The 21,083-nt window shown below is 47.3% G+C and overlaps 2 protein-coding genes across 6 annotated transcripts; one reads left to right on the forward strand and one right to left on the reverse strand.

The window, feature by feature from the left end:
- The first annotated feature begins 59 nt into the window (after window positions 1-59).
- Window positions 60-5,943, forward strand: LAMTOR1 (late endosomal/lysosomal adaptor, MAPK and MTOR activator 1). Its single transcript, XM_042957567.1, has 5 exons — window positions 60-225; window positions 3,999-4,144; window positions 4,395-4,472; window positions 4,830-4,956; window positions 5,315-5,943. The coding sequence occupies exons 1-5, from the start codon at window positions 184-186 to the stop codon at window positions 5,405-5,407; spliced, it is 486 nt and encodes a 161-aa protein (XP_042813501.1). The 5' UTR covers window positions 60-183; the 3' UTR covers window positions 5,408-5,943.
- Window positions 5,944-6,301: 358 nt separating this feature from the next.
- LRRC51 (leucine rich repeat containing 51) lies at window positions 6,302-20,893 on the reverse strand. Of its 5 annotated transcripts, XM_015537019.2 has the most exons (8): window positions 20,750-20,800; window positions 16,691-16,736; window positions 14,152-14,234; window positions 13,354-13,491; window positions 8,488-8,693; window positions 7,162-7,310; window positions 6,721-6,894; window positions 6,302-6,481 (listed from the first exon to the last, which is right to left on the reverse strand). In XM_015537019.2, the coding sequence occupies exons 4-7, from the start codon at window positions 13,433-13,435 to the stop codon at window positions 6,753-6,755; spliced, it is 579 nt and encodes a 192-aa protein (XP_015392505.1). In that variant the 5' UTR covers window positions 13,436-13,491; window positions 14,152-14,234; window positions 16,691-16,736; window positions 20,750-20,800; the 3' UTR covers window positions 6,302-6,481; window positions 6,721-6,752. The 5 variants fall into 5 exon arrangements, with proteins under 5 accessions (XP_015392505.1, XP_042813498.1, XP_042813499.1 ...); XM_042957564.1 differs by lacking the exon at window positions 16,691-16,736 and having other exon boundaries at window positions 20,750-20,820; XM_042957565.1 differs by lacking the exon at window positions 16,691-16,736 and having other exon boundaries at window positions 14,152-14,214; window positions 20,750-20,767.
- Window positions 20,894-21,083: the final 190 nt, after the last annotated feature.

Consider the following 21,083-nt stretch of genomic DNA (forward strand, 5'->3'; position numbering starts at 1 on the left):
TCATGCGGTGGAGGCGGGACCGGAAGCCAGGATTGCGGCGGTAGCTGCGGGGCTCTGGGAAGGGATAGGCAGGGCGGCGGGTGGCTGCTCGCTGGATGCAGCCACGGGTCATGTGACCGGAAGGGCTCCCGACGGACGCCGTCCCTCCTCGGCGCGGCCTGAGCGCCCGGCCCGACCCCGGCCATGGGGTGCTGCTACAGCAGCGAGAACGAGGACTCGGACCAGGTGCGGCCGCGGCGGGCGAGGCTCGGGAATGAGGGTTGAGAGGCTAGGGCGTGGGGCCCAGAAAAAAGCCTGCAGAAGAGCGGGACTGTGGGCCTCACTTAGTACGGAGGCCGGGAGGGGACAGATTACGGAGGGGACGCTCGGCCGGGCTCCTACCCCTGTTAAAGCCCAAGCTTTCTCTACACAGTCTCCGCTTTGGGGTGTGCAGACAGCCCCCTGTCCCGCTCGCTCCCACCCCTTTCATGTTATCCTATCTTTAAACCTTTATAGCCTTCAGAATCCTCAGCCTCGGTCCTTGGGAAACACTGTCTTCCAAGCTTCCTGTGCTTTTTCTGTGCTTGTATGAGCGGGCTTTGTGAATCCATTCTAAAGATGGGTAAGCTGAGGCTCAGAGTTAGCTTTTCCTAACATGAATCAGGAATCTATGTATCTTCTCAGTCCCTCGAGTTGGAGAAGGAAGGTCACTGCGGTTTGGGGTCAGAGAAGGCTTCTGGAAGTAGGTGGCATTTGAGTTGACCAGTAAAGAATTTAATAGAGACCATGACATCAAGACGTTTTGGGGAAGCAACAAAGCGGGTTTCACTTTGGCTGTATTGGATTAGAGAGGTGGGATGAGAGCTCAGTTTGACCTGCCTCGGTGCAGTTTTTGCTTGGGGCCTGCGAGTTCCTTTAGCTAGAGGGGTGCTTGCCCTGGGAATTTGACTGTAGACCTGATCCCTTTGCAGAAAGGATTAGGCTGGGAAGATTGTGCAGTTTTAAGTCCTTCCTCTTCCCCTTGGTGCATTCTCACTTCTCCCTACATCTTAATCTCTGACCTGCCTGCCCGATCTCCTTTTAGGAGTGGGGAGACCTTCCCAAGGATGAAGTCTCAAGCTCTTGCCTCTAAGCTTGGGTCCAACATGTGTTGGGTTTCAACACATTCTAGACACACAGATGACAGAAGGATTTCAGCAAGTAGCTCACAGTCTGGTGGAGAGATGGTCACAGAAGTGGATTATATTATTGGTATTTGGGAAGTCGGTCTTTCCCCAGTGACTCACATGAAACTATTTTGGGTTAAGAACTTAAGGTTAGGAAAATGCCCTTTGTTTGAGAGGCATGGGTGTCTCTTGGGCCTCATTAATTCTCCAAACCCCCAATGAACACATATTCCTATTTCCTGTCCCTTACACCTTAGGCATACATCATGTCCGCTATCCCTCACTTCACCCCAGCATCTTAGAGGAGACAGTATTCCTGCCTACTGGGAAAACTGTGGCCTAATGGAAAATTGTCTCCTAAAGGATAACACGAACTCTTGCAGGGAATGAGTTAAGAAGGGTTAGGACCTTCTCAGAAAGGATACCAGCTTCTAGCTGGGAGAGCTGGGTTTATTGATCTGAACTTTCATCTTGACAGGCTCTCACTTCTGTTTCTAACCCCCAGAGAGGTGCTCAGTCAGTGCTGGGTGATTTGAGCCTTCATGTGGCAAAGGTCTACAAGCCATTCCCTATCCCAAAATCCCTTTCTCAGCTCTTGGGCAGGCCCCTCCCCCACTTTAATCTCTGCTCCCTTGTTACAATAAAAAGAAATAAATGACACATTTTCAAAGACTTTTTATAGTTCTCTCATTTGACGTTTGCCAAACGTTTGTCGTATAGGTGTAGGTTATGTACTTAAAGGTAAGGGAAAAGTTCAGAGAGGCTAAGATATTTAGCCAAAGACACAAAGCTGAGTAATGCTGTAGTCAACGTATCTTGATACCAAGCCATGTGCTTTATCCATTGGGCCAAGATATTCTTTTCAGCTATGCCCATACACCAGGTGACTACTTATGGACAGACCATGTATATGTGTCTGTGCTGGAGTAGACAGTGAAAGCCTGACTCCTGGGTTGACACTGACTCAGGGACAAACCTTGGTGTGAAACACTTCCTCCATGCTTCACTTGCCCTTGGGGGTGGGGTGATGTTATTTGTTCACTCTGATTGGGGGTAGCCTGGCCTCTTCTGGGAGTCTAGGTCTCAGGAAAACATCGTTGTTCTTGAACAATCCACTTAGACATGGGGGACAGGGGAGACCTGTCCTATAGGAAGATCTGTCTGAAGTAGGGCTGGGAGAAGGACAGCACACAGGAAGCAAATTCAGGGTTATGGAGCCAGCTTTCCTTTGAGATAGTTTGATCTTTAGCAAGCATTTTGTCCTTCTAGCCCTTGAATACTTAGTCTGTGTTTTGAGGAGGAGGAGGGTATGTCTAGGAGTTGGGAGGTGATAGGACAGAGTCCCACAGCTTTTGTCTCATACTATTGGGAACCGAAGACGCTTGGCAACCTAGACATGAGAAGGAAGAGTATTGTGAAAAGGCTCGGCCTGCCTAGGGTGGGGCAGGCGAGCAGGAGGAAGTGGCCCTCTGTAAGGAGAGTTGTGGAGTTGGGGGCAGGGGAACTGGGAGCCCACAGTGGGAAGGTCTATGGTAGGAACTGAGATCTGCCTGGAGTGGAGCACTGGTGGTCTGGCACTAAGGGTTGGTGAGTCAGCATTAGGCAGGATGGGCCCCCTTGTCTTTGGCTTTGTCCTGGGCACCCTTGCTCTTTATGGCTTGGATAGATACCCAGCAGGCCTGCTTATCCAATTTGTGGCTGACATAAAGCCAGCAGGGATTTGCAGCTGATAGGCTCAAGGCAGGGTCATATTCAGAGAGACTGCAGTAGATTAGAATAAGGGGCTGGAATAGGACCAGGGAGACTTGGTTTGGCCCCATGTTAGTTCTGGGGTTTGTGATTATTGGCTTAAGCTAGCAGTAACAGGACTACTGAAAATTAACAAACCACAAGAATAGAAGTGTGGTGACTTGGCAAGGGAGGGAACAGCTGCACTGTTCTGGTCAGGTTTCACCAGGTGCACCAAGTTTGGTTCTGGGAGTCATATACAAAGAAAGCATTAGAGAAGAGTGAACACCTGAGAGTAGAAGGGACCTGCCCTCTAGGAAGGGGGCACACTTGGACTGTGTGACCCAGAGGCTGGGACTCTTGCCCTGAGATTACATGAGGAATATAATTGTCTGGCCTCACGGGGCCTCCATCCTAGGAGCAGACAGCCTTTCTGGGAAGGGCCTGGTCTGGGGGATCAGGAGGGCCATTCTTGGGCTCCTGACTCCCATCAGTTTCTAGACCTTACTCCTCTGGCTTCCAGCTTCCAGTATTCTTTCTCATCAGGTGCTAGACTGTTTGCTGAAGCTCCAGAGTGGTTATTGAGTACATGCTTTGTGTCTCTGTCCATCTTTTCAGGGCCTCTAGGGCTGCTTGGATTTACTTTAATTCATCCTAGACCCACAACTCAGCTGAGCTCCAAAGGGCAGGCAGGACTGAGCCTTATCTGACATTCCATACACTTCAGCACTTGGGATATTTTTTGGTGCTTAAAAGTCAGAGCTGGGCTGAAAGGAGAGCCCAAGAAAGGCAGGTTGGACTAAAGGCTCCAGGGTTGGGGTGCCTGGGTGGCTCTGTTGGTTGAGTGTCTGACTCTTGATTTTGGCTCCAGTCGTAATCCTAGGGTTGTGAAATCCAGCCCCACATCAGCTCCAGCCCCAAATTGGGCTCCGTGCTGAGTGTTGAGCCTGCTTAAGATCCTCTGTCTGTCTGTCTGTCTGTCTGTCTGTCTCTCTCTCTCTCTCTTTCTTTCTCTGCCCCTCTCCCTTGCTAGCATGTGTGTTCTCTCTCAAATAAGTAAGTAAATAAATAAATAAATCTAACTAAAGGCTCTGGGGCTTACTTCTCCTCCATGGCCTTTCCCAGGACCGGGAGGAGCGGAAACTGCTGCTGGACCCTAGCAGCCCCCCTACCAAAGCCCTCAATGGAGCTGAGCCCAACTACCACAGCCTGCCTTCCACTCGCACAGATGAGCAGGCCCTGCTCTCCTCCATTCTTGCTAAGACAGCCAGGTGAGCACTGCAGGACCAAGCCTGGGCAGAGCTTTCTCCATCCATGTTAAAAGCTGGGATAGGGGGACTGGGCCCAGGACATGGGGGATGGGACAAGGTCAGTGGTGAGAGATGCCTCTAGGCCTGGGCTTGCTCCAGTGGGGAGGCAGGGACATGGTGTCAGATAGCTCTGGAATTGGGACTTGGCAGTGAGTCCTGTGTATCCCTCTTAAAGCACCTGTCATGTTCCCTCTGCCTCCTCTCCCCAAAGCAACATCATTGACGTGTCTGCTGCGGACTCCCAGGGCATGGAGCAGCATGAGTACATGGACCGGGCAAGGCAGTACAGGTGAGACCTGGCCAGCTTGCATCCCTCCCTCAGGCTACTTGGGTCCCTCCCTGCCCCTCAATCCCTTATCCAGCTTTGGAGTCCGAGCCCCAGTCCAGGCTCCTTGTTTGGGTGTGGCCCAGGAGACTGACAACAAATCTCTCTGGTACCTCAGCAGATGTGCATGTTGGCCCTGTTTGCCCCATGGCCTTCAAGGGTGCGGAGGCCAAGGGAGGTGGGCCTGGAGTGAGTTTGTGGTGAGCAGAGGCCACCGTCACCCTGCTTCTCTGGCCTGAGGGAGTGAGACTTCCCCGAGCCGGGCTGGACTGGGCAGAGCAGACTGGCCTGACTGCCCACCCCATCCTCCCTCTTGGCCAGCACCCGCTTGGCTGTGCTGAGCAGCAGCCTGACCCACTGGAAGAAGCTGCCACCGCTGCCATCTCTCACCAGCCAGCCCCACCAAGTGCTGGCCAGCGAGCCCATCCCCTTCTCCGACTTACAGCAGGTGAGCCACCCCTTGGCCCGCCCCTGCCCATCCTTCCTGCACTGCCCAGGCTGTGGCAGAGGGTTCGCCCTCTCCATCTCAGAGGCAGTAGGGAAGTGGAGTTAGAGAGCCTGGTAGCTCAAGTACCTTGCTCAGTCTCACCTCTCTTACTTTGTGTCTTCTCCTCTCCACCTTTGTTCTCTTTCTCCCCTTTGTTCTTTTCCATCTTTCCCATCTTTCCCATCCCTGCCTTTCTCTTTGGCTTCCTATCCCCCATCATCCCCTCCTCTCTCGCCACCCAATCCACTTCCCTGGCTTTTTGGATCTCCCTTCTCACTGCCTCTCTCTGTTCCTCTCCTCCCTGGTCCCTCTGTCTCAGGTCTCCAGGATAGCTGCTTATGCCTACAGTGCACTTTCTCAGATCCGAGTGGATGCAAAAGAGGAGCTGGTTGTACAGTTTGGGATCCCATGAAGAGAGGGATCCTTGGGACAGCTCTTCTCCTCTCTTCACCCGTCTTCACCCTGCCTCTCCTGGCCCCCAGCCTCACTGCGGCTCATACAGTACCCTAACCTGCTACTAATCACAGAGAAGAGTGTGGAGGAGGAGAAGAAGCTGGAAGGCTGGAAGCCTGAGCAAGTGAGGATGGAGCAAGGGAGGGTAGAACCATTTGGGACTGGCGTTCAAAGCCCTGGCCAGGGATGGGGTGGGGGTCAAAAGATTAGGGCGTAGTAGGTCTTCACTGTCACTGGGAAGGTGAAGGTACCCCTGTGAGAGAGTGATCCTTAGGGGGCCTATGGGGGCCCCCTTCCCATCCTTTCTCTTGGCCTCACTCCTGCCCCCCTCTCCCTGACTTGGTGCTCACATGCACCTCAGTAGGGTTTGTGACCAGGGTCTGGACGAGCTTGAATCTGAATGAATTGAGTTTGTATATCTAGCACCCTGGGTTTTTACATGTTTGGGGTTTTGTTTTGGTTTGTCACCCTCGATAAAGGAAGTGTATTCATCTGTGTGCTGGCTGCAGCCCGTCTGTCCTGCCCACCACCCTGATACTACTTCTGGTCTGTGAGCAGTGAGATGGATGCGGGGGGTGGGGGATGTCTTCTAGGGGCATTAAGAGGAATCCAGGAGATAAGGGTTCAGGGTTCCCCGGTCTTAGCCAGAACTTGGCCTGGAATAACATCAGATTGGATAAGACCATGCTTGTCCTTTCTTGGTGATGGGAACACTGTCAAAACTGAACAGACTTGAATCTGAGGCAGCTCTCGCTGTTGGGGCCCTGCCTCAAATTCAGTGGAATTACCAACAAGCCCAGGGTTGGGGGATAAAGGCAGACCAAGAATACTTGATATGGAGCCAGCAAGCCAGTGTTTTCAAGCAGAAGATTCCCTTTATCAAATGAAATCTCAAGCAGAATCCCAACATGTAAGAGCAGAAATACCCTGATCTGATCGAAGTGGGGGGTTCAAAGATCACAGCCTGTCGTCTTCTCTGAGGGATCTCCACAGAAACTTGGCACTCTGTGAAACAGCTCTAACCCCAGCATGTCTGAATGGAAGAGTAAAGAAAGGGCTCAGAGAGGTAAGTCTCCCAAGGACATACCAGTAAACCCAGGTCCCCCGTGTCCCAGGTGTTGCAACAGGCCTTTTCCTCCACTGCCTCCCTCTTTCAGCCAAATAACACTGGAGCTACTGACAAGTGCCTGAGTTGGAGGACGTTTTTACATGACACAGGTGACTTCGCACCTGCTCAACTGCTCAAATCGTTTATTGTTAAACCAAACTGACCATCCTCTCAGGACTGCTGGGGCCTGAGAACCTCAGAGTGCATTCTGCTTGATCCGGACCTTCTTGGGCTTGATGTTCATGCGCTTCCACACTTCAGCTGTGGTGCGGTCTGCCTTGGTGACCCCACTGAAGTCGAATGTGGTGATACGGGGCAGGGTGCACAGCACATATTGCCTGTGGGGAAGACTCAGGCTGGGGGCCAGCCCTGCACCAGAACCTCCTTCCCCCTCCACCAGTTGCCACTATCTCCCCTAATTGCAAGGAATGGAGGAACTTAAGTATAATTTGGGGGATGACAGAGTTTCTCCTGATAGGCAAGAAATGCCTAAAGGTCTCTACTCCTTTCCCTGTCCCAGCATGGCAGAATAATGGTGTTGGACTTCTTATCTTCCCACCTCCTTTCCCCCTCAGAGGAGCCCAGCCCAGGGGCAGGGCGCTCACCTATACCCCTTCTCTTCCTCTATGGGGTTCCCATGGAGTGTCAGGCTCCGGAGTCGAGGGAGGACAGCCAGCTTGTTCACTTCTCCCAGGCGCTGGATGCTGTTGCCATGGAGGTAGAGGACACTGAGGTTGAAGAAAGTTGTCAGGACCTGTTGAGGGAAGGAAACCGAAAGCCAGAATGGACAGGGTCCTGGATCTGTGCTCAGGACTGGCTTGTGGGCAGAGAAGGAAGAGTTTGAGAAACAACTTGATTTCCAGTCTATGCCATTCTGCTGCAGCCACTGCAGACGACTCCAACCTACTTTTCATTTAGCTTTGAAGGGCTAACACACATTGACACAGAGCTATGATCTAAAGTGCAGGAGATATGATCCTGGTTCCTAGCATAGCCACTGACTTGCCAGGTGCCTGGGCTCTCCTGCCTCTCCTTGAGCCTTAGCTGGCCCTACACTGAAGGCCTTTTCAGCTTTAGTGATTTAAGATTCTTTCACAACAGGGGACAGGGGTACAGAACATCATGCTAGGTACAAAAGAGAAGCTTTCAAATAGTAGTTAAATTGGGATCTCTACACCTGGGGAATAGTTACCAAGTCATTCTCTAGCTGCTTTCCCTCTGATAGGGATCCTGGACAAGACAGGACCAGTTCTGTTTATTTCTTTTCTTTTTTTTTTTTTTATAACATTTATTTATTTTTGAGACAGAGAGAGACAGAGCATGAGCAGGGGAGGGTCAGAGAGAGAGGGAGACACAGAATCCGAAACAGGCTCCAGGCTCTGAGCTGTCAGCCCAGAGCCCGATGCGGGGCTCGAACTCACGGACCGCGAGATCATGACCTGAGCCGAAGTCGGACGCCCAACCAACTGAGCCACCCAGGCACCCCCAGTTCTGTTTATTTCTTAAAATTTGAGTGTGAGTTCATGGAAGATCAGTGCTGCAGTCTAGCTATTTCTTCCACAAAATAACTCAGCACAAGGCACAGGGGGTGCCAGATAACAAGAGCTGTGATTTTAGTGCAGCCTGCTATGTTCCAGTTGTTTTTCATAATTCTCATTTAATCCTTACAAAACCTTTATGATGCTGGCATATGCTCTCCATTTTTTCAGACAGGGATGCTGACATTTTGAAAGGTTGGGTGTCTTGCTCAAAATCACACAGTAAGATCTAGGATTTGAACCTACATCTCTCTGAGCCCACAGCCATGTACTTTGTACCGTACCACACTGCCTCATTACTTCTTTGATAATATGTGGGAAGTAGAGAAGCTGGGAGCTAGAAAAGGTGGGATCAGGCCCATCCTGACTGGACTCTCAGGGCTGGGTACTCACAGGGTCAATTGAAGTCAGGTCGTTGAAGGATAGATCGATCCAGGCCAAGTTCTCTGGATGCTCCAGAAGCAGTGAAACCACATGGCTGAAATCTTTCAGGTCATTGAGGACATTGTTGTTCAGCCACAGGGACTGGGTCAGTGACTTCCCTGACTTTGAGTGCCTTAGTGGTCGTAGCCCTGTTCTTGGCTCCTCGCTTGTCAGATCTGTGGGGACAAAGTAAGACTTGGGTTATCATCTTTGCTTTTCTGTCTTAGCATTGGGAAGGGACAGAGCTGGGTGGATTTACAGCCTAAGCTATAGCTGGAGGGGCTGGCAGGACCATAGCTCCATGCTTGAGTCTAGTATGACTCTACCAATGGTCAGTCCAGGACCCTGTCCCATAGACCCCAGGAATCCAAATAAGCTTGGACTGAGGGTCAAAGACTTCCCATCCCAAACTCTTGGTTTGGGTCACATGGTCCCCTCATGTCTATCATATCATTGGGTCCTTTGTGTACCACCCCTGTTTGAGGGGTTGAGGGAGGCAAAATCACTCTTAATTTTGTGGAAGTTAAGAACCCAGAATTGTCAGGCTTGAACCGAGATGACAGCACAAAATCTAGACTTATCCGCTGGTGGAGCCCATAGCATTCACTAAAGTACAACACATTCTGATGTCCTCTTTCTCGCGTTAATATTGAGCAACTGTGTATGTGCCAGATACTGGATATATAGCAGTAAACAAAATGAGAGATGGTCTATGCCAAACTCTGTATGAGTAACAGGGCAGGGATGAAGCAGTTGTTTGTGCCTTGGAGGAGCTCATACCAGCAAGATGAAAACAACATCAATGTTGTTGGCAATGTTGGCAATGTAACAGCAACAGAACTATGAAGTGGGGCTCCTAACATAATCTGGGAACTTAGGGAAGTTGAAACCTGCGATGGAACTCAGTGGATCAGGAGACATTAACCAAGTAAAGGGTGGAAAGGGTGAGAACAGCATGACAGGAGAAGAGGCATGAGGTGTGGAACAGTGTGTATATACGGGCATGTGCTGCACAAGGTGGGCAAGGAGGAAAAAGACAAGGAGCTTTGAATGCCAGGCTGAGTGTTTTGGACTTTATCCTGTGGGCAATGGGAAGCCAGTGGAGGGTTTAAGCAAATGAGGTGATTCAAATCTTTCAATGCAGAAGATCTTTTTTTTTTTTAAGTTTATTTTTGAGAGAGAGTGAACACATGCAAATGGGGAGGGGCAGAGAGAGAGAGAGAGAGAGAGAGAGAGAGAGGGAGAGAGAATCCCAAGGAGGCTCCACACTGTCAGTGGGAAGCCCAATGCAGGGCTTGAACCCAGGAACCATAGATCATGACCTGAGCCAAAGCTGGATGCTTTACCAACTGAGCCACCCAGGAGCCCCTCATTCTTTTTTTTTTTTTTTTAATTTATTTATTTTGAGAGAGAGATACTATGTGAGATACTACTAAAGAGAGGGAGGGAGAGAGTGAGAATCCCAAGCAGACTCTGCATTGTCAGTGCACAGTCGGGTGTGGGGCTTGAACTCATGAACTGTAAGATAGGGATCCTAGATAAGATATTTTATTTCTTAAAATTTGAGCCTGAGTTCATGAAAAATCAGTGCTGTAGTTTAGCTACCTCTTCCACAAAAGAACTCAGTACAAGGCACAGTTGGTGCCTGATAACAAGAGCTATGATTTTACTGAGCCAAAGTCAAGAGTCGGACGCTTAACTGAGCCACCCAGGTGCCCTACAAAAAGATCATTCTGAAGCTTTAGTGTGGAGTATGGATTAAAGGGAGTGGATGGGACTGAGGACCGATGTGGCTCTTTCAGTCATCCAGACAAGAGATGAAGTGGAACAGAAAATCAGCATGACTTGATGATTGATTGGATGTTAAGAGTAGAAGAATAATCAAGGGTAGTGCCCAGTTTCTTGTTTGTGTGAATGATAAGGAATTAGAAAGACAGAAACTGGGGTTGGAAGGCTTGGCCTTGGTGTGTGTCTGAGGTTCCTGTAGCACAAAAAGGTGGAGAAGCCAAGTAAGCAGCTGAATATGAAAGCCTGATGCTCAGGAAAGAGATGAGAATCATTAGCATAGAAGGTGTACAAGTTAGAGAAATAGATGAGATTCCACACGAGTGAGGGTAGAGAGAAGGGACAAGGAGGAAGGGGAGTCTATTAAATAGTTATGAATAATAGGAGGGAGAACCTCGAGAAGATAATTTTACAGATGCTTGGGGAATCCATAGTTTATAAGCGGGAGTTTCGGGAGATAAGGTCTGAAAACTAATTTCGGCAACTCAGAAGCTCCTTGTGACCTTGGTGAGGACTATTTCAATGAAATGACGAGGGCCTGGGGACAGAAGCTAGATTGGACTGAGTTCAAGGGTGAAGGGACGGTTCAGGAAATCTAAGCAGGTAGTGTAAACAACACCCTCAGAAAGTTTGGTTAAGGAGGAGAGAGAACAGGGAACACAGTAATTTTACAATCCATCTGTATAGGCCCCCATTCACGTTTTGACAAATGAGGTCAAAGAAAGGACCAGCCCTGCCCAAATTCATGGTGGCAGAGCCAGAACCAGATACCAGCTATGGCTGAGGTGACTACATTTTTCCTGTTCTCCCTAAGCCCTTCATTACTTGTCAAAACCTGCCTCAGGGGAAGTAAGTATTTAGGGTTTGCTGAGCCTGGCCAGCTGTTGTCACTCCCCTCAACTCTCACTGGACATGCTTCCTCCCTTCCCATCCCCTCCTCCCAGTGTTAACTTCCTCTCCTCCTCTGCTGCACATCCAGCAGCATCCACCAGATGGCTCTCTGCCTTAATGCTGGAGTGAGCAGGAAGTTGGGGGGAGGTGGCAGAAGGGCACTGGAGCAGAGTGCTCCAGCTCATGAATAAACTCCTTATCCTGTCCCCTCCCCACCACCATATCCCAAGAACCCCCAATGAAATGACACAGCTGAATAAAAGGGTTAAAATAAACCCATATGGATTAGCATCCAGTCTGATGAGGCAGCAGCTTGAGGAATGCCACCAAGCATGGGCTGATCTCTAGCTCAGAATTAGCCACTAGCAGGACTGTGCTGCCTAAAACGTGAGGCTCCTATTGGGGCTGCTGGTATCAAGGGTGGAATGGGGTATCCCGCTGCTACATACTTCTGTTCCCTTAGACTCCACCAGGGTAGTGCACTGCTTGAGGATCTGTTGAAGCTGCCTTGTTCAGAGTAGGCCAAGGCAGGTCTGGAAAACAGATCACAAATATCAGTGCCCAAAGAACTGTGGAGTGTTCAGCCCCAGGAAGACTGGGGAAAATGTGATCCTGTCTTCATATCTCTGAAAGATTGCTGTGCAACTTTTCCACGTGTCCCTAGAGGGTGGGAGCTAGTTTGATGATAACTTCTTTGCATCATTCCTCACCTCATAATGGGAGGGGTTGGTAAGTGGGTGTCATAGGGGACTCCCTTACCACTGTAGGTTCACGAGCGAGCAGAAGTTAGAGGACTTTGGGTTGGATGTGGTCTAAAGTCCCTGCCATTTCAGAGTCTATAATCCATCTATCGATTACTTCAAGCAAATAGTTTATCAAGTACTCCTAAACTCTTTCCACAAGTTCTGTGGAACCAGAGGGCCTTTGGGGCTTGGATGCACCTGTCTTTTTCTCCTCCTTACAACACACAGCAAGGAGCACAATGCCTGGCATGTGTGTATACACATGTGCTTACTAAATAGGTGCTCAGTAAATATTAGTGATTCAATGAAAGGGCATCTGTACAGATCATGGTTTGTGCTGTGTGGTTATTCTTGGTTGTAGTAGATTGTCCCCTTATTCTGAGGGTTCCATAGAGGACAAAGCTATTCCCCACTCAGCTATTCCCTTATTTGTCACCTCAGCTATCTTGTACATGACCATTACAGCTCAAACCCTTGTGAAACACAGACTATATCAATTAAGAGTGATACAGTGCCCAATAAAGATCATGGTAGGTGAGTGTATGTCCATGACAGAACATGAGTTACCACTGTGTCTGGTGGGAGCCCAGTAGTGCCCTAAACACAAGCCAAGGCTAGTACCTCCTGGATAACTATTTGCCTTTTTTCTGAGCTTAAAATTAGTCACCAATTGCCTATGTGAGAAAACCAAAGCCAGATACTGGGGCTAGGATATGTGGGTGCCAGCATGTATTCTGTGAGGGCAGATGGTAAAGTCTAGGGACAGCAGAATTCCCTTGGGAAGAAGCATATTCTCCTGAGAATATGATTCTCTCTCTCTCTCTCTCTCTCTCTCTCTCTCTCTCTCTTTCTGTCCCTTCCTGAAGCGTATGAGCCACCTATTTACAAGGACATTGAATAACAAAATGGGAATGAGCATGGGCAGTGCTGAAACCTGAAATAAGTGTGGGTGATGATTGAATAAACTTGGATATGACTGGAATGAATATAAGATATTTGTCAATAAATATTTAAACTGGAAACATGCCCATTGTTAATAACGAGACCTTGCATGTTTTACCAGTGATCAGAATAGGCTTGTGTCCTTAGAGGAGAGAGGGTTCTGCTTGTGTTTTCATTAGTCTTTTCGTCTCTTCAGGTAAAAACAGGAGAATAAAACCATTGGCTGATAGACTGGTTTCCCAATTTTCTTCCACCTGACTTTACTGTTGTAGGCTGGCTTCTTTCAAAGAGGATCAATTATCCCTCCCACTCCTACCACCTCTTCCTACCACCTCCCTACCCCTACTCCTCCCCAAAACAACAAAATTGCAAGCATACAGGAATTTAGGCTTTTAAGTAGAAGACTGGTTTCTCCCTGGGGACCATACCCAGCCTGTTGCTATGGTGAGTGGAGTGCTGTACTCTGTGGGCTGACCTTGGATCATATGGATGCTTCGGAAGGAGTAGTCAAGAGGGGGCTCTTGCACTGAAGTGTTCATATAGTCCTCTTTGCTCATAGCTCAGGCCATCGTTTGTCAGGTGTAAGCACTGGCCCTGGGAGTCCGGGTTCAGCCTGGGAGGACAGAGAAGGACGGGTGTTGCAGGTACAAGGGGCATAGGCCTTCTGGTATCCCCATAGCCTTCCACCCTTCCTTTCTATCCTCTACCACTCAAGGCTTGCCTGGCTGCATTTCTATTTTAAGATATTAAGCATGGTTCCTTGCATTTGTAGGGCACCTTCCTACTTCTCAGAGAACTTTTACATCCCTTAGAGCTCATTGATAATTGTAACACCCATTTCTCTTTCTACACAAAGAAACTGAGACCCCAGGATGAAAGCACTTGCCGAAAGTTAAGCCAATGAGTCAGTGTGGACTGCAATCATAGCCTCCTGCATCCTGCTCTGAGCCCCGCTTTGTGCTACTCCATAGTAGTTACCATGGAGGCTGTCTTGGTACCTACACTCTGGTGACATCAACTGGGCTATTCTATTGCTTAACAAACTCCTGAGCACCTGCATTGGATCAGGTGTCTGACAGCCCTTTGCAATCTGACCAGCTGGGGACTTGTTACCTCTGCTCAGCTTGTCTGTCAGCCCCATTTCCTTTCCATAGACCCTATGTCTGTCAGCCCCATTTCCTTTCAATAGACTCTATTTTCAGCCACATCCCGAATACAGTCATATGTATATAAACACATACACATAAAACCAGAGTCTACTTCAGTCACTCACCTGTCACTGATGCCTGAAACTCCACCATTAGGGATTCATTCCTTTGGGTTCAGGGATTGTTCCCTGTTAAAATGGAAATACCCCTTGAGAGGGGTGAACACAGTGTTATCAGTCATTTACAATGTGGTGTGAATTGTTTTATTAGATCCTTTCCAATTCCAATGAACTCAAACAGAGAAATTTTCAAGAGACTGGAGAGAGCCATGAGAATACTACTCACCTGGGAAGAAGAGAGCTGAACACACTTTATACCAAGGGGGTTTGAATGTGACACATACAAACAAAAGACAAATAGACCAACAAGTGCACATCCCAGTCAGCCTCCCCTTCCTCATTGCTTCCACTGCCATCATCGCCTTTGCAGTTACTATACTTCATCTGCTTTCCAGAAGGATTTGAGGTAGTTTACAACAATACATGCATAAAACGGGATGATTTACGGAACAGAGCTGTTCAACTGAAATATAATGAACACTGCAAATGCAGGCCACATACATAATTTTTTTCAAGTGTATAGTTTAAAATTTTCTAGTAGCCATGAAAAGTCAAGAGAAACAGATGAAGCTTAATCTATTTAATCCAATATATCCAAAATATTCAACATATAATTGATATTAATAATTGAGACATTTTACACTTAACATAGCACATCCTGGTGTGGACATGCTACCTGTCAAGTGCTCAACAGCCACGGATGACTAGTGGCAAATGGAAACATGGAAGAGAAAGGTTAGAAGGCAAATTAAAGAAGAAAGGAGAGAGATGTATCTAACAATTAGGAAACGGCCTATGTTATCTCTGAAATTCCTGGCAGCCAAAGTAAAAAAGGAAACCTTAGGATATGGAGTTATCATTTGATTCAAAGAAGCAAACAGGTTTTACGCAGAAAATGAAATCTGTGCATTCTCTTAAAATGAAATTTCCCTTAAAAACCATGGACTTGATAGCTTATAATTCAACTTAATACAGTTCAAGTAAATTCCTTTTTTTGGTGATTTCACATGTGTAGAAGAATGGAAACTGAATGATGTCTTCCTCTCAAAAAGCAGCAGTCTCAACTGAGCTTCGTGGAAGTGCCACCTTGAGTCACTTCACAGCTGAATTCTCTTGTTAAATTGGAACTGGCCTGGTGGGCACAGACTGTTGATTAGGGAGACCAGAATCTTTTAGGTATCAAATCAACAGACAGACAGCAAAGAACACATGTTTTTCCAGACACAGGAACCTGGCTTGTGTTCTCACTGAGACAGAGAAGCCCATTCCACTTGAGCACCTACAACAGGTTCGATGCCTTTGAGAGATTGGATAATTTTCTCAAAGTCCTGGGTTGGGACCCCAGAGTTCTGCATTACTGGACGTGGATTTTAGCTTAGAATATTTAAGGGCAGAATTTTGTCATTAGTTTCCTTGACCATTGAGAACCTCACTCAGAATTTTGTGTTGCACCAGCTCCTGATGCATTTTTCTGGATGCGTTAGTATTAAACATGGGGCCCCAAGTAGTTAGGTAAATTGCCAGGTGGAGAGGGTTATTACTCTTCTCCATTTAAATAGTAGCCCAGGCTGTGAGCTGGCACTAAATTTTGTTCATCATCTGACACAGAACCTGGCTTACAACAGGCGCTCGAGAAATATTTGTGGGAGGAATGAATGAGAAACTGCCAAATACAAGGATTTCTGTTTTGGGAGTGTTGATGCTAAGCTGTTCTTTCTAACAATTGGCTCCCAGGTTCAGCTATTTCAGTCCACACCTCATTCACAGTAAGAAAGTCGATTCAATTCTGCCAACATTTGTGGAATGGCTGCTGCCCTGTACCTGACCAGAAGGAATGAAGCCAAGATAGTAAATAACAGAACCCTGTCTGTCATGGGCACAGAAAAGCCTGCTAGGATTCCATCGATTGTGGCAAACCAGCCCACATCAAGTTCTAAGAAATAGCTGCCTATTTAGTGAATGTTAATCATGTTTCAGTTCCCAAGCCTAGTGTACCCTCTGATGAAGCCTGTCTTTCCAGAAAAAAATTGATCAATGTGTCCTATAGATTGATTCCCTTGATTGTTCCTATTCATGGTCTTCCTTGTATCTGTCCTTTTTGCCCTGTAACTCTGTAGTTCTATCCACTTTCATGCTGGGCTCAGCCATATGACTTGCCTTGACCAATGGGATGTTGGTAGATATGAAACTAACAGAAGCTTAAAGAGAGGGCATGCCCTCTTGCTCTTTACCTGTGCCAAGAGAAAATGGCTAGCCTGCTGGAGGGATGTGAGAAACGTGCAGGTGAGATACATGCAGAGAGCTAGTGTTCCCACCTGAGGCCATCCTAGACTAGCCAATAGCCAGCTTATACCAAGTCAAGTTCAGGATAGTCACACAACCCACAGGTGCCTGCAGACACATTAATGAGCTGAGCCAAGACCAGAAGACACATAGCTGACTGAAAGACTTGGAAGCAATAATAAATGTGTATTGTTTTAAGCTATATGTTTTAAAGTATGGTTTTGGATAGTTTGCCATACAGCAATAGCTAACTGATACATACCTGTATTATACTTTGAACAAAATTTTATCGCAGCCTGTTTCCTCATCTGTAAAATGGAGACAAACCTATTTTGAGTGCTGTTTTATGTCCTGCAGCAGGTGCTTAATACATTGAAGCAGTTGTATTCTCTGTACATTTCTTTATAAACTACTTCCTATTCCTTCCTTGTAAACTCAAGGGCAGGGACAGAAATCAGACTTCTTTCTCTCTTCCCACCATTACTCTGCACTGAGCCTAGCAAAGAATGGGTATTCACTAAAGGCTTGATGAACAAATGGATAATGGAAAAATGAAGGAAGAAATGAATTGCGTCTTCAGGTGTCACATGGTAAATCTGGCTGCTGGGTAGGTATACCCAAACTGACAAAACCCTGAGGCTGCCTTGCTCACTTCAGTGGCTGCGTTTTTGGAGTCTGTCTTTCCCAGCTGCTATTCTGCCTCATAACCAGTCAGATCACAGTGCCTTCCTCATTTATCCAGGTTAACTTGACAAATGACAGTTTTAGAGGAATACTTGTCTTGTTTTGGAATTTTTCTCTTCCAAACTAGAAATATCTTTTATCTTTAATTTTAAAAGTTAACATGATAGCTGAATAAAGTCAAACAACATAGAGAAGTACATCAAGTAGAAACTAAAAGTCTATGATTTGATGCATACTGATTTGATGCATACTCATTTTATACTGAAATATGGTTGTCCTTGTAGTGTTAGCTAACAATGTATTTTTTTCTCTTTAAATTATTGTAGACTCTATGGGTGCCTGGGTGGCTCAGTCTGTTAAGCATCTGACTCTTGGTTCCAGCTCAAGTCATGATCTCATGCTTCATGAAATTGAGTCCTGCATTGGGCTCTGCACTGACAGCGTGGAGCCTACTTGGGATATTCTCTCTCTCTCTCTCTCTCTCTCTCTCTCTCTCTCTCTCTCTCTCCCCCCCCCCCCTCTCTCTTTCAAAATAAATAAGCTTAAAAAATGTTGTAGACTCTCACCCTTTTAATAACTGTAGAGTATTTCACAGAATTTGTGTGTATCCTACTTTATTTACTTAATTTAACTTTAACCAATCCTAGGTTGATGGAAATTTGTTTTCAGTTTCTGGAAATTACAACAATTGGAGTTTGATTTGTTGATAGCCTATTCCTTCCCTCTCAGGTAAGTAGCAATACAATGGCATAAGAAGCTTTGGGAATAATCAGATGAGATCTGATAAGAGACTAAATGGCCTGGCCTAGAGAGGGTTTCTGGTCATGGACTACAGGTGGAAGAAAAGTCAAAGAATGGCATGAAAAGTCTACCACATACTCTAGTGGGAGGTTATACTTCCAGGTGCCATAGGGAAGTCCAAGATTCAACCTAGCTCCTGCCTACCTCTCTACTGCCATCGCTTCTCCTCATCTCTAATTCTGCAGCCCAGCTAATACACCTACTTGAATTAAGTTCCTTGCACCTGCCACTGGGTTGCCACACATCTACCTTCCTCTGCTTGGAATACAGTTTCTCTCTCCTTTTGCCTTGCTACTTCTTTATGGCTCAGTTCAGGTATCACCTTTTGAGCCTGTATATACGCCCCAATCTGGATGTGGAACTTCTCTTCTGGACTCATATACTTACTGCCATGGTAGCACTCCTAAGATTATCTGTTTACCATCTGTATGTCCATAAACTCCACCAGGGCAGGAACCATGTTTTTCTCATGTGCCAAAGTGGTGGCAAGTAGTAGGTGCTTAATCAGTATGTAAAAATCATAACAACGATGGGTCGCCTGGGTGGCTTAGTCGGTTAAGCATCTGGCTCTTGATTTTGGCTCAGGACATGATCTCACAGTTCATGGGTTTGCACCCCTCATAGGGCTCTGCACTGATAGCATGAAGCCTGCTTGGAATTCTTTCTCTCCCTCTCTCTCTCTGTCCCTCCCCTGTGCATGGATGTGCGCTCTCTCTAAATAATAAACACTTAAAAAAATTGCAGGGCACCTGGGTGGCTCAGTTGGTTAAGCATCTGACTTCATCTCAGGTCATGATCTCATGGTCTGTTAGTTTGAGCTTCACATCGGGCTCTCTGCTGTCAGCACAGAGCCCATTTCAGATCCTCTGTTTCTTCCCTTCTCTGCCCCTCCTCCACTCATTCTCTCTCTTCTCTCAAAAACAAGCATTTAAAAAAATTAAACAAATGCAACAGTAATAATACTATAACGGAGAGGGACATGAGCTTGTATAATTGAAGGATTTGACCCTGGTCTGAGCAGTCAGAGAAGACCTTCCAAAGAAGTGATTGAGAAAACTGAAGGATAAGTATAAATTATAGCAGGGAGAAAAGATGAACATTCCAGGCAGAAAAAACAGCATGTGCAAAAGCTCTATGGTGAAAGATTACCTGGAAATCAACGTTGAAGACCTCAAAGAATGCTATATAACTAGAGAGGAGAAAGGGAAGGATATATATTAGACTGGGGGCTGGAGACGTAGACAGGAGCCTGGCTGAGATGTTGCTTGATGCTAAGACCAATAGGAAGGCACAGGTATATTTTTAAATGGGGCTGGGGGGAGTGAACAAAATCACATTTGTGGTTTGAAGGACTACTCTGGCTGCAGCATGCAAAATGGCTGGGAAGGAAGGCAGGAAGGATGTGATGGTAGCTAGGACCAGAGAGAAGTCCTATTTAAGAAGTAAAGCTGACAGAACTTTGAGATGGATGCGAAATAGAAGTTGTATTAAGGATAACTCTTGGGTTTTTGGCTTGCATAATGTTGGACAGAGGTGAGAACATGGTAAGAAATCCAGGCTTGGAGTACATAGAGATGATCAGTTGCAGATGTGTTGAGTTTGGATTGTCTGTGAGATACACGAAGATGTTGGAAGAAGCAATTGGCTAGACAGACCTGGAGCTTAGAGATGAGTGCTGGGCTGGGGGCACATACTTGTGTACATCTGTGTACAGGTGGTGAATGAGGTGGATTAGAATACCAAAGAGAATACGGCAGTGTGAAGTGGGCCTAGAACCAAGCCTGGAGGGACTGTAAGATAGTAAGTGGACCAGCCACCTAGAAGCCAGCCAGAAGCCAGCTATTCATGGCAGCATCAGATGTGGATGTTGCATTAGCCAGATAATTTCCTGTTTAGTTTTGTTAAATCTGTTTGATTCTCATTGTCTTCCATCTTTCTAGTTCCTTTTCCCCATTTAAGCTCTCAAGGAAGATTTGGACTCATTCTGCCTGAAGTGTAAATACCCCAATGTAGGCCATAAAGGCTTCTTTTCTCTGAGGCAGTTCAATCTACTCCAGCTGGAAGTTGGAGAACTGGGGATCTATCTAGTCTTAGCTGTCACTGACTTGTGTGGCCTCAGGCAAGTTACTGCTCCTCTTTGGGTTTCAGTTTTCCAATCTGTAAAATGGGAATAAATATCCTTGACTCACAAAATTCAAAAGAGACTGGATGTGAAAGTGCTGGTAAGTTGCCGAAGGTAATCCATCATGAAGACTGTAAAAGGAATGAAACTCTTAACAGTAGAGCTCCGAGAAACAGACCATAGTGGAGGTAAAGAGAGAAGAGATAATTTAGGGACAGGACCCTCCCCCCCCCCCCCATGACTGTGTGTGGGAAGATGCTGCTGACTCAGAAGGAGGCTGTATTCTAGGATTTTCCTGCTTGTAAGGAAAGAGACACTTCAAGCCTCATACAGCTCCAGTATTAGGGCCTGTAGTTTACTCATGTCCTGAAGAGGTCTCAGTTCATCAAAGGAAAAATCAACCCATTTTCTGAGGGCGTTTCAGATCTCCCAGTGTCAGGGACCCAGGTTTGTGATGGGGGATGTTCTTAAGCGCCCCCAAATCTGTAAATCTGTATGGGTATGTATCTCGGCGCCCTTTCCTCCCCTCCCCGCTCCAGTCTATTCCATATGGACGTTGTGTCTTGTTTGTTGTTAAAGGGGTAAAGGGTGTGTGCGGGGGTATCTCAGGTCCCCGAGAAAGGAAATTCCTTAATCTTTCTGTGTGTTCCTCTCCTCTCTATAGAGAGCGAATTGTTCCTTTGAGTGAATTTCCTGTTTTCCCGCCCGACTCACCCGCTGTTGCTTTCCCTCCAGCTCGGCGTCCCACTACCCCTTGCTTACTCAGCCCAACTCCATAGTAACTACCTTCGCCACCGCGACTCGGCTAAGCGCCGAAAGTGCTTCCTGATGCCTACCGGGAGTTGTAGTTCGCCGGGGGGCGGGCCTCCGAAGCCGCGGGCGGTGCTGGGATTTGTGGTTTTCTTTGCTTTCAAGTCGCGGCCGGCTTCCGGAAGTAGTGACACCGCTTCTCTCTTCCCAGTGGTCTTCACACTTCCTTTTCCCGGGTCCTGAAGCGTGCCCTTGCGTGAAACTCCAGCCGACCGGGGCCAATCAGAGGGTGGTGCGA

This window comes from Panthera tigris, chromosome D1 (assembly GCF_018350195.1).
Source record: "Panthera tigris isolate Pti1 chromosome D1, P.tigris_Pti1_mat1.1, whole genome shotgun sequence".
NCBI classification, from domain to species: domain Eukaryota; kingdom Metazoa; phylum Chordata; class Mammalia; order Carnivora; family Felidae; genus Panthera; species Panthera tigris.